Source organism: Epinephelus fuscoguttatus, linkage group LG20 (assembly GCF_011397635.1).
Source record: "Epinephelus fuscoguttatus linkage group LG20, E.fuscoguttatus.final_Chr_v1".
Classification (NCBI taxonomy): Eukaryota; Metazoa; Chordata; class Actinopteri; order Perciformes; family Serranidae; genus Epinephelus; species Epinephelus fuscoguttatus.
Window position 1 is genome coordinate 21,983,532 of NC_064771.1, and position 12,928 is coordinate 21,996,459.

The 12,928-nt window shown below is 39.9% G+C and overlaps 1 protein-coding gene across 5 annotated transcripts; it reads left to right on the plus strand.

Moving 5' to 3' along the window:
• Positions 1-233: 233 nt before the first annotated feature.
• LOC125880869 (gap junction gamma-1 protein-like) lies at positions 234-12,921 on the plus strand. 5 transcript variants are annotated; one of them, XM_049563673.1, is made up of 3 exons: positions 234-544; positions 1,736-1,809; positions 9,289-12,921. In XM_049563673.1, the coding sequence occupies exon 3, from the start codon at positions 9,342-9,344 to the stop codon at positions 10,716-10,718; it is 1,377 nt and encodes a 458-aa protein (XP_049419630.1). In that variant the 5' UTR covers positions 234-544; positions 1,736-1,809; positions 9,289-9,341; the 3' UTR covers positions 10,719-12,921. The 5 variants fall into 5 exon arrangements, with proteins under 5 accessions (XP_049419630.1, XP_049419631.1, XP_049419632.1 ...); XM_049563674.1 differs by lacking the exon at positions 234-544 and adding an exon at positions 557-638; XM_049563675.1 differs by lacking the exon at positions 234-544 and adding an exon at positions 760-959.
• Positions 12,922-12,928: the final 7 nt, after the last annotated feature.

Consider the following 12,928-nt stretch of genomic DNA (forward strand, 5'->3'; position numbering starts at 1 on the left):
GTATCTATCTATCTATCTATCTATCTATACAAAGAGTTGTGAATTTGCAGTGGAGAATGGAGTTATTTTTCCCTTTACTAACAATGTCAATAAGGACAATTGCATGCATTTGCAATGGCATGCATGACTCTCTCTCTCTGTCTCTGTCTCTGTCTGTCTGTCTGTCTGTCTCTCTCTCTCTCTCTCTCTCTCTCTCTCTCTCTCTCACACACACACACACACACACACACACCCCTCCTTGCCTTCCACCAGCCCGTTTGTCTTCCTCTCTTCTCTGCTCACACAATCACGCTCGCTCCCTCTCCAGCTCCACCAGTCCCCAGCATAAAAAAGTCAATTTAACACTTAAATCAGTCAAAACTTCACTTCCTTCAAACTTTTCCTACATTTTCACGCGTGACCATCTACATACGTGGTTTTTGCTGCTATTCGGCGATGAAGATTTCCTCCTCTTCACAGAAGTACGGTATCTTTCCGGTTGATTTGTGACCGTTGGTGCAGCTTTGAGACGGAGCGGAGCGGTGCCAAATGTGCGCGTGTAAAGGTGAGGATGCTACAAGAGGTTGGCAAATATGTTTTCTCTGTTACCTGTGAAAGTATGTTTAAGGGAAAAAAGACTAGACGAATGTGGGGAAAAGGTAAAGTACTAAAAAAAAAAAAAAAAATACCAAGAGATTTATCGTTCTGTTTTCCAGGTCAATTAGGGTTAATTTTGACAAATGGTAAACCGAAGTTCAAGCTAGGTTAGCTGAAGTTAACGTTAACCGTTACCCGCCTGCAGTTAAAGTTTGTCAGTTAAATCAAGTATTTTACAAGCTTTTTAAGTTGAGAGTTACTGCAGAGTGACAAATGTACTCGATAATTATTGGCAGTCATTAATAAGTATTATGAAAACATATTTTCGTCGAGTTTGTAACGAAATAACCTTTTCAGCAAACGTTTAGGGTCTTGCCCTTAAAGTAAGCTTACATTTATGTTAGCCATTAATGTTAGCTTAACGTTGCTAGCATTCAAATTGATATTTAAGGTGTTCAGAGCAACTTGCTAACATTATTTTCTCTTTAATTAAAAAAAAATATATTAATACTTAAGTTGTTTGGGTTATTAAATATCAGAAAAAAGTAAAAGACATCACAATTTCCTTGAACCCATCTCAAATATATTAGCCTAGCTGTAAGTTAGCTTGTTTTCAATGACATTTAATTAGCTAGCTAAGTTAACTATTTTACACAACAGAGAAAACTTAAGAATGATTGCCTTATTTTCCTGAAGTTACTACCTATCAATAAATCTATTATCAATTTTCAGTTATCAATTATTATCTATTATCAGTTGTTTGCAGTGAATTTTCTGACCAGTGGTTTAGTCCACTAACTTATTCATTGCAGTAGCCATTTATATATCCACTGATGTATTCATATGTACAAGCAGCTTTGGATTTATATTGTCCGTGTTTTTTTCACGAGTAAATGAGGAAGAATTGAAAAGTGATCAGCATAACATCCGAGCTTAAACTTTGACCACGTTAACTGCCATGTTCAAATTTTCTTTTACAATTAAATGTATGTTAGATTTCAAACTAGAGACTGGGTGGAAGTGTTAGCAGCAACAACATGAACAGAAACATTTACATACATGTGCTTTTCAAAATCATGACGTTAACTAACAGTTCTTTTGTCCAGTATAAAAACTTTGAGGATTTTGATTTATGGTGTCATCTCTGTTCACTTTGCAGGCACATGGGGTTTGATGTACCTCTGAATTCTGGCCGGGAAAACAAGGAGGAGTGGAGAGATACAACAAAAAGAGGTAATTAGAATGGTTTAAGTTCATTAGACCCTTTGCTACAAGGACATTATAATTCAAAACATGTAGTTATTTTTACACAAATGCTATTAGTTTTAGTAGTTGAGAAGGAGGAGAAGTAACAACCATACGATAGATAGATTGATAACTTTATTGTCCACCTCTGTGGAAATTTGTCTTTGGCTTCTCTCAGAACATCAAAGGCACATACAGACACACAACACAATACACCATTAAAAATGTACAATTTAACAACATACATGATACAATAGTGCAAATAACAAGGTGGGAGCAACATCTTTAAAAAATAATAGTGTTCCCCGATACGTTCTGTGTTGATTACCTGTATGGCACAGGGAATAGAGGACTTCTTATATATGTTGCAGCTGGTTCTCGGGACCCTAAATTGACACCCAAACGGGAGCAGCTCAAACTCCGAGTTTAATGGACGTGAAGCATTGGCAATGATACGATTGGCCTTCCTGCGTACAGCACTGTCAGATATATTGCTGAGTTGTTTCTGTGACTTGCCAGTCACCTTTCCTGCAATGTTAACAATCTTGGAGAGCTTGTTTTTGGTCTTTGCACTCAGGTTGCTGTACCATGCTGTAATGTAAGATGATAAAAGGCTTTCAACCAGGCTTCTGTATGCTATTTCAAGTATGCATACATACACAGTGCATAAGGGTCAGTCGTAGTATGTTCAAAACATATGCTAATTTGTAGCCTACTCGGTTTTTAACCTATAAATGGTACATGATAAGAAGATTACTTGTGTAAGACAACCTCCAGACACCTGGGATCTGTGAATTTTGCAGAGGAGGCACACTACTGTCAATGGATTGACATTACTCTCATAGTAAAATAGCACATGGTGAAGTAATTGAAAACACTCTTTTAAATTCACGACATTACTCTCGGTATAAGAGCAAAATAACAAAATGAGACTCTATTGTACAAGGCACTAATTCCCCTGTAATACTGGTTTGTTTCTGTCTCTTTTTAGCTGGATGACTGATTTTTTTATGCAAGCTAGTGAACTTGCATTGACTTCTTCTTCATGACAAAGTAGCTCTCTACACTAGAGGCTTCTTCTGTGTGTGGTTTGACGTCTTTGAGTAGATGGCTCACAAAGTGACAACAGAGTACCCAGTGGGCTCCATGTCTGGATACACAGTGATGGGTGATGAGTTGGGATAATTACACTTCGAGTCCTTCATTGTCGCATTTCCTCGAGTCAGGACAGAGCATTGGTTTATTTTAGTAAGTATACTGATTAGTATGTAGTGTGGTAATAAAGGCGTTGAAATGAAAGAAATTTATCTGCTTATCATGGTCTAGTTATTGCCCCTGATAACCTGTCGCGACAGCAGTGCTGGTATTGTTTTCATCTTGTGAACCTGTTTGTGTGAGTATCACCGTGGCAAAATGTGGCCTCAGTGACACCTTATGTATACCACAGAAGTGGTTTTGAGTACTTTAGCAGGTGTTCATGTGTCTGTTGTCTGTTCATATGTCTCTGTGGACAGATTTTGTCACCTGATAGCAACACAACTGCACATACTGCAGTCACAAAACTTGACAGGTGTGTAGCTTAGATTGCAGTGAAGATTGAATTGGAAGATGGGTGGGGTCCAAGCAAGGGTGCAGGAAGTAGGGAAGGGGCCGTTTACACTGTGTTGCCACCTTATTTTGAAAGGGGGTTTAGTCATATGTTTACACTGGGCTGCTTCCATGCATTTATAGGTCAGAGTTTGAAGGCGCGAGTGATGGTTGGCTTGATGCAGATACATTAGACGCTACATCTGGATCACCAGAAAGACACACAAGGAGTAAAAGACTGCGGTTAAGCATTTCTGTGATCAAACCTGACGACGCTAAAGTTGGAGACAGACACAGGCAGACTAGAGTGAAGTCTCGGTGACAACAAACTGTCTTCTCTCAGTGTCAGTGACCATGCTGGTGATGTGGAGGAGCTGAGCCCTGCACTCCATGAAACACACATAGAGCAGAGAACAGTGTACCTGTAACTGATATAAAAATATAGCAGCATAGTTTTTCTCTGCTCATTTGGCTATAAATAAATTGCATCCGCATTTTGGCAAATTTCACAATTTTTTTCTATTTTTCTTACCAAATTCCACCATTTTGTTTGTGTTTTCCATATCGCAGAAATCGTAGGGCTGTAGTGAACTCGTAGCAAAGTTATAATTGGCCATGCACTGATTTATGTGTAGGAAGTCTAGTCAAAGGGCAACACACAGACTTGGTGTATGATGCACATCTAGGTGCTTTTTCCTGTTAGTTCTCTAGTTCATAGTATGCCTCTAATCAAGAAAAAAACACCCCCAAAATATACCTATATAAAAAAGGAAGTACATTGTCAGCAAACTTCAAACTTTTTACAGTTGCCTTTTAAGTTAATAGGGGGTGAGTGTTTCACACTCAGGAGATAGGTTTTAGGTAAAACATCACTTTAATAGCTTTAAAGAAAACCACAAACCTTCACGTTCACAGCTAGACGCCTTCGTAGCAGGCAGGCTGCTCTTTAAAGTTACACTCCTCAAATAGTTCTTTTACTGGCACTGTAGGAAACTGGAGGCTGTAGGTCTGGGGCTGCGAGACATCTGGAGAAAATGCAGTGTATCACCTCACCGCATTCGATGTGGCACTGCTCGCAACTTGGGGTGTGGATTTGTTGCTACAATTTGAGACAAGGCAGGTTTTGCAAAGAATGAATGGACTTAATGTGCAGTATTGCAAAGAGGCATATCAGTGGGGTTCATTTTCTGGTCGACTTAACACCGCGCTTGGTGGCTTCACATAGATACTTGCCAGAAAAAGTGTAAACAGCAGGCTCTGGTTTGATGCATGCATGTTTAACAAGAGAGGATGGTGTGTTTATTGCAAAAATCTGGCACCCAAAGCTGAGAGGTAATCATTTATACACGTGGTCATCTTATTATTCCATTTGTGTCTGTGTTTGGAGAGGGTTAGGCGTCTCATAGGATTGTTATGACCTAAAATCCCTGATTTTATTGTTCATAATTAAATGTGCTTTCCTTTCCATTGTTGTGCAGTGGCATGATTCTCTTTGCTGATGAGTTGAGCTGAGAATGAGCAGCGTGAAGGCTTGTTCCCAGCTTCTCACCATAAACGAGACTTGTGTTTGGGTGGTGATAACTTTGCTACCGGGCCTTCAAATAGTACGTTACACAACATGGCCAGATGTGCAGTTTTAGAGGGCATCTTAATGAGACAGTCAGTATTTTTTTCTTTACACAGTGTGAGACATGAGGAAGCATGTTAACAGCAGCTGGACCTGGTTTCTAGGAGTTTCTTTGTCGTTTTTTTTTTTTGTGTGTGTGTCACACTGACTCAATCTGACAGTGTGTCAGTATGCCTATTATAAATGAAGTGTCAGTGAGTGACATTTTCAGTGGCATGGCATTAATAAAAATGTGGGAGCCCTGTATGCACTTCATTTGATCAAGGGTTGCCAGAGTTTTGCATATGGAAAAATAAAGTCACCTGAAAAACAACATTTGAAAATAAATAATTATGAATTTGTAATAAGTAGGACACATTAGTTGCCTGATACGGGACACTCAGTCAGCTCAAACTCAGTGGAATGGACAGATTCAAAGGTCTGGACCCAGGCAAGAAAATTAGGGCAGCAACTAACAATTATTTTCATTATTAAATTTTGTTTTGTTTACTCACGTAGATGTTTAGTTTAAAGGAGTACATTTAAATGTCTTGACAGGGGTCAGCTTTAATATTTTTTTTCAATTGCCTGTTGAGGCAAGTGGGTCAAATATCGATTTGCCCTAAGTCTATTTTTACTTGCTCCTATATTGCCCCTATATTTACATTTATTCCTCCTCGCTCTTGAATTTGTGGCAGACTTTGCTATACATAGGCCAAATCCTCTAACACAACCCAACTAAATTCCTGTTTCCCAGATAATGATGCTTGCTTGCACTTCAGCTTGTAAACTATGTCTGAACCCTCCATCAGTTTCTCTTAAGTGCCCAGTCACTACTGCACATGTGCATTTCTCAACAGATGCAAGGATGAAGCCAGATGTCTCACTCCATAGCTTCATCTCTGATCAGCTCCGGAAAAAACAATGTATTTTATGTTGTTGTTTTTTTTAACCACTTGCCCTATGGGACAATTAAGTTGCTAGATATAGCTACTATAGGCTACTAGCCCAGTGTAGCATTTAACTTGCCCTAGGCAATCCTTATTGTGGCGCTCTGCTTGTTTTGTCAGACCAACAGTCTGTATCAACGATGTATTTAATTTACAGTGAAATGAATTTACTGAGGAAATCAGTAAATCCTCACATTTGAAAAGCTGGAACCAGTAAATGTTTCTTTTATGGAAATAGCCAGAGGGCCTCATTTGGCTTCAAAACTGCAAGGTGATAATAATAACTTTATGATTTAAACCCCAAACACTGAAACAAGCTCCTTTTTTATTTTGCCGAACAGTATGATAACATAATTGACTTCATACAAGCACAGCCCCAGAACAACCTGAAGGCTATTCCTCTATCACCGGACCTTGTTTGCCTTGGTCTCTGTCCCCTGTTGGTAGATGGATGTCAAGTGCATGTTAGTACAAGCAGACGTGCAGGAGCCACAGTTGGAGTATATACTATCTCAGGAAATCTTCTGAACTCGTACACACACACACACACACACACACACACACACAGAAGTCTGAACCTTTTAGATTTCCTCTTACATGAGTGACTCGTGGAGATGTCTGCTGCGTACGCTTTGGACAGATGGATGTCTGCAGGTTAAACAGAGATTTTTCAGGGTTAGGTACAGTATGAGGTGGTCTAGTTCAGTAAAGGTTCAAAAAGGATTTTATCATCTGAATTCAAATGAGAGAGGACAATACTTTACACATTTCAATCATACAGACTGATTTCAGTCTTTGTTTCTCATCTGTTCAGACGTGTGTGCTGCTTCAACTCTATGGCCTCATTTCCACTGCATGCTTTTGGCACCAGGTCCTTTCCTCTGTTTTGTTTCCCACTGCATGTAGTACCCCCTCAGTGTAGATGGGTTTCTCCGCTGATCGCCATAGGAACACAGCATGTAACAGCCATGACATAATCTTTAACGCCACACTCACTGAATCATCAGGAACCAAACAGAGGAACATCTGCACTTCGTCAATTGTATAGTGTAGTGTACAGTGCAGTTTTGCAGGCTGACATTTTTTAAAAATTTGAGTAAATAGAAAAATTGCAGTCGCTATTGATGGTCGCTTGGCTATTTAAAAATAATGGGTGTGTGAAGGATGTCACATGTCGTGCTAGCTCACTGACCAACCAGTGGTCTGCAGTGTTTTAACTCAAGCTCTAAGTATCAGCTCAGCACGCTTGGAACGTCAACCGAGGTGATACCAAAAAGTGCATGGTACTATTCATAACTTTTGCCAATGGAAAACCATGAGTCTTGAAAAATGAAGATCCTGCACTGCTCTTCTTTAGTATCACAATTTATTGGTCATACTAATTTTTTAAGCAACAGAGTATTGTACACAGTTTATTTTTCACATTGATCTGTGAAAGATAGTGCTCCATCCATGTGTACCATCTCTGACATTATATTCCACATATAAAGTCTAAAAAGGAAAAGAAGGAACAAATCAGACACCCCACAAAGTTAGGTCTATTCTCAAAATTATTTACAGAAAATTCTGATTTTATGAAAGAGCACATAAGCGTTGCAGCTTTCATAAATCATTCAAAATTGTTCAACATTGTATACTCGTGTATGAGTGTACCATAAGTGGGTCCATAAGATCCAGGATCCCTCATAGCACAACATGCCATGGTATCTCATTATTTAATCCTTTGGGGTATAGAGTTTGCAGATGAAATATCCAGTATACTTCTTTTCTGTTGAGTATTTCTTCAATGTTACCACCTCTCTCTGGCAGAGTAACTTTTTCACTGTCCTGGAAACTAAATAATGAGATGCGATGTTTGAAGTCTTTGAAATGTACTGCAACTAAACCAAACCTGTATTTAAAGCTAGTGTTTGTCATTATGAACATGCTGTTTTTTGTCTGTATTATATGTGAAAAAACAATGTATTTGAAAGTGAAAACAAACAAAACAGCTTTGTTGTACCCCCTATTCAAATACTTACAATGTCTCATAATAATGTCTTATATTACTGTGCTAGTGCCATTATGGATAATCAGTGAATGGCTTTACTCCTGTTTTTGTTCTGTGAATTCATGTCACGTTCATTAGGGATAAATGGGGATTACAGTTAAAGTTAATTTACATTCCACAGCTGACAGAAACCTGATTGTAAAGGTCTTACATCTTTAGTTTAATGAAGCAATAACCCAATAAACCACAGAAGTTTTTTAGAAAGCGTTTGAAATACTAACACATTTACTGTAATGTATTAATCCCCGTATATCCTGGGTACCACCACCACTGAATCATGTGGAATTCTTCCTCCATTATCATGAATAATCATTGTCATTCAGTATTGTTATTGCATACTTGTTGCAAACAGTACTTGATATTAATGATACTGTAATACTTTTCAGTATTTCATAAGTTGTTTTCAAGCACACACACACACACACACACACACACACACACACACCAAAAAGCTTTTATTTCTCAAACCAGATGAGAAAGTTTTTAGTCTATGGAACATCTGGATGGATACTGTAGTAACAACCTCATGTAAAATGACTATCAGGGCAGTTGAGTTAACAATAGCAATTATGGTTAGACATTCCACCGTCGTCATTACTCTTCCCTTTGTGTACCAATGCCAAGGGTTTGTTTAGACATGAGCGTTGGGGCACAGCTATTAAAGGAATCGAGGATAAACGTGTTGTTATTGTGGGAGAAATGTACTATTTGATAACCGTGTAAGAAAGACAAAGTGTTTGCAGCTAAAATACTTTGTGAAGTGTGCGGTGTTGCTATTTGTAGAATTAAAACTTGTCTATTTATCCTGTGCGCGGGGGAAAGAGAGACAAATTGAGACACACACACAAAAAGACAAGTTAATAAATAGTCTTTTGTTTCTCTCTTCACATGAGACATAGTTAAAGGGACAGTTCACCCCAAAATCCAAAACATTTTTCCTCTTACCTCTTACCTATGATAAGGTTTATCAGTCTAGATTGCTTTGGTGTTAGTTGCAGAGTGTTGGAGATATCGGCCGTAGAGATATCTGGCTCTTCTCAAATATTATGTAACAAGATGGCACTACAGATGAGAGAAAAAAGTATTTTTGATTCTGGGGTGAACTGTCCTTTAAGACAGAAGGAGTGCAGGAAGCTGTCTTGGCAGATATCTTGTTTGTCTTTTAACAGAAAAAAATATTTAGGTCTAAATGAATTGTTAGTAATAACGGGGATACTTCACTTGTAGTGTTGTCTACATGGTACTGAGGTTAATCATTTCTTTTCTCTCCACAGGGGAATAACAGGAGGTGAATGTTGCCTCTCACTGTCTTTTCCCTGCCACTACCATGAGTTGGAGTTTCTTGACTCGCCTGCTGGAAGAAATCCACAACCATTCTACGTTCGTGGGCAAGATCTGGCTCACCGTCCTCATCGTTTTCCGCATCGTGCTGACAGCCGTCGGAGGGGAGTCCATCTACTACGATGAGCAGAGCAAGTTTGTCTGCAACTCAGGCCAGCCAGGCTGTGAGAACGTCTGCTACGATGCCTTCGCTCCACTCTCGCACGTCCGCTTCTGGGTTTTCCAGATCATTCTGGTGGCCACGCCTTCGCTCATGTACCTGGGCTACGCTGTCAACAAAATAGCTCGGGCAGAGGAGCAGGCAGAGGGCGGGGGAGTGAGTAGATTTTCGCGGAGGAAACCCAAGAAGCCTTATCTTGCAGGCAGAAAGCAGCACAGGGGCATTGAAGAGGCTGAGGACGACCAAGAGGAAGACCCAATGATCTATGAGATGGCCGAGGTAGAGAGTGATGGTGGTGGAGCAGTGAAAGGAAGCAGTGGTGATGAAAAAGCAAAAGGCAAAGTGCGTCATGATGGGCGCCAGCGTATCAAAGAGGATGGACTGATGCGTATTTACGTCTTTCAGCTCTTGATCCGCTCTGTGCTGGAGGTGGCGTTCTTATGTGGACAGTACGCCCTGTATGGATTTGCTGTGCCTGCCACCTACGTGTGCTCGGACCTGCCCTGCCCTCACAGCGTGGACTGCTTTGTGTCACGGCCCACGGAGAAAACGATCTTCCTCCTCATTATGTACACAGTCTCCGTGCTCTGTCTGGCTCTCAATATATGGGAGATGCTCCACCTGGGCATAGGCACCATCTGTGAGATCGTCCGCTCCCGCCGGGTGCAGCTCCCTGACGAGGAGCTGTATGGGCTCACACGGGCACAAGGAGCTCTTAATGAGGGGGGATTGAACAGAGAGGATTACAGCAGCTACCCTTTTTCTTGGAGCGCACCATCAGCTCCACCTGGGTACAACATCGCCATCAAGCCTCTCCTGGTATCTACAGGACCCCAAGACCAGCCACTACCCATCACCGATCTCACTAACGCCAAGATGGCATGTCGGCAGAACCACGTGAACATTGCCCAAGAGGAGCGTCAGCAGTACACCAGTAATGATGAAAACCAGTGCAGAGCAGGGATGGGAGATGCCTCCAGAGGTGTTCACAAGGACATCCGTCAGCCTCAGAACAAGCTGGAGGCAGACAACCCAGCCTACAGCCAGCCACAGAGCCACAGTAACAACCACAGCAAGCCTCACCGCGAACGTAAACACCGGCAGGCCTCCAAACACACCTCGAGCAAGACGGAGGCAGACAGAGGCAGCAGCACCAGTAGTAGCAGCAAATATGGAGTCATAAAAGGTTCTGAGTGGATCTGAAATACAGACTGAGACTTGTGTTTTTGTTATACTTAAACATTGCAAAGCCTTCTCAGACCGACAGTATTTACATTTGTGTGTCCACGTACTGCGTATAAACAAAAGACACAGCAAGCAGTTTACATTCTTTTCAATAGTATTCACACCATTACAATAGTGAGGTGATTAAAAGTGATTATTAGTATCAGAATCTGTCTTGTACCAGTCCACTGATAGCTCTGTTCTATGAGGACAAATTATTAAGTAGGGGATATAGCTATGTATAATAGGGACGCACCGATTAATCAGCTGAACATCAGTGTCAGTCGATATTCGCCTTGTTGACTGCCGGCAGCTTATTGACAAATAAGATGCATTCACAGGTGAAAGTGCTCAGTGATTTTCAGTTGTGTCACATTAATTTTGCACAGGCTAAACAACAGAGCTCGAGACCAACAGTGTCCTGTTATTCAGGGATGCCTTTGGGACGAAAAGACACAATAAGCTCATATTGATGTGTCAGGGGATGCACCTTATTGTTTCCCTGATAAGCAACAAATTTGTTTCGATATCGGCAGGAGAGCTAGTTAATGTTAGCTGTTAGCAGCAGGTAGTTGGAACTAACAGCTTTCGGAGGTTGCTTTGAGTTACATTATGATACATTCATAGTCTGTTCTGTCAAAATGAGTAAATGTCATCATGGTGAGTTTATACGTAGTTTTATAAAATATATTTTTGGGCGAGAAACTTGAATAAATACGGAAGGAGAAATTTGTTGATGTCCTTACAGCAAAATATCAAAGATATTCGAGAGGGAATTATATTTCGTAAAAAGGCTTTTGAAGCAGTATTTTAAAAAGTGTTTCTTATGTGAAAGGTTAGATTAAAGGTTGTTTCAAAGATGCGTATGATTGAGTTTGTGCTCGTTCAAAGATAGGGTAATGAAGGACTTTAAAACAGTTCACTTATTTTTTTATGATGATAATTTCTTTGTTTCCATATCCTCAACAACAACAAAAACATTGGCAACAGCACTATCAGCCAAATTGTTTTTCTAAACATCTTCATCAGTATCGGTCCAGAATTTCACAATTGGTGCATCCCTAATAGATAGTATAAAACATTTGGCATGAATAGCATCAGGGAAATACTGAAAAATGCTCATGCCCTTGTTATCATGAGCTCATGCTTTAGACTAATGTTTAACTTCACAGAGTCAGTATAATGATTAGAGCATATTTTCAGTTTTCAGGTTCAGACTCAACAGTACAAGATAGATTCTGCTGCAAACATGTAAGTGAAAACACCACCGAAGATAATGTCAAGGAGATGGGAAATGATGTTGCCGTCCACATCTGTGACAGAGCTGGATAAATGTTAGTTGCCACTTTATACTACAACAATAATCATTTCTTAATTATTTGTCAAACATTAAATTACAGTGGAGTAAAAGTATCAAATGGCTTTGTTAATTGGCTGTTGGAGCTTTTGATGTCAGGCCTCCACGCTGTAACCTAAGGTGCCTTACTTTAACAGTCAAAGTGCTGCGTCCTGTCGACTCTGCATCACTTAATATAATGTCCTCGTCACTATGGACTGAAACAGAAGCTAAGTCCTGCTGTGTGTGTGACTAGTTTCATTACAAACCAGGGGTTAAGCTTTGAACGATAGTGTTGTTTAAGTATGCAAATTTGTATTGTTTTCATCAAACCAGGTCTGATGTGGATTGGTTGTTTTATCCAGCCATACAGATAAATGAGGGTGTGTTTTCAGTCTGTGATTTCACAGTGTCTCTGTATTTTTGGGGGAGAAAAAAGTTTGCTAATGTTTTGACAGATTTTAAAATGTGTCTGTCAGTACAAGTGTTTGGCCAAGTTCAAGACCCTACCCTGTTTTTCAAACTGTTGTCAGTGTCTTATTCTCTAGCTGTTACAATTTAAACATTATTTTCTTTGAAGTTTATGCTATCAAGATTTTCTGCACTATTAGTCCATTAGTTTGTGTTATTTACATGACAAAACAAAGCCAGTGCATTCAGCCTGTTGTGTTGTTTTCCCCCAGGCCTAGTATAAAGAATTCATTGTCAGTAATACATACTTTTATTTTCAGATTTTCAAATTGAAATGTCATTATAAGGCTAGTCCTTTGCACTGTGCCAGTGTTTTTTGTGAAAATTATTTTATGAACAAAAAGTGCATGTTTTGAATAAAGAATTGGTATTTGTCTTGTGG

Coding starts and splice junctions, on each gene's coding strand:
- LOC125880869 (XM_049563673.1), top strand. CDS start 9,342: ATGAGTTGGAGTTTCTTGACTCGCCTGCTGGAAGAAATCCACAACCAT.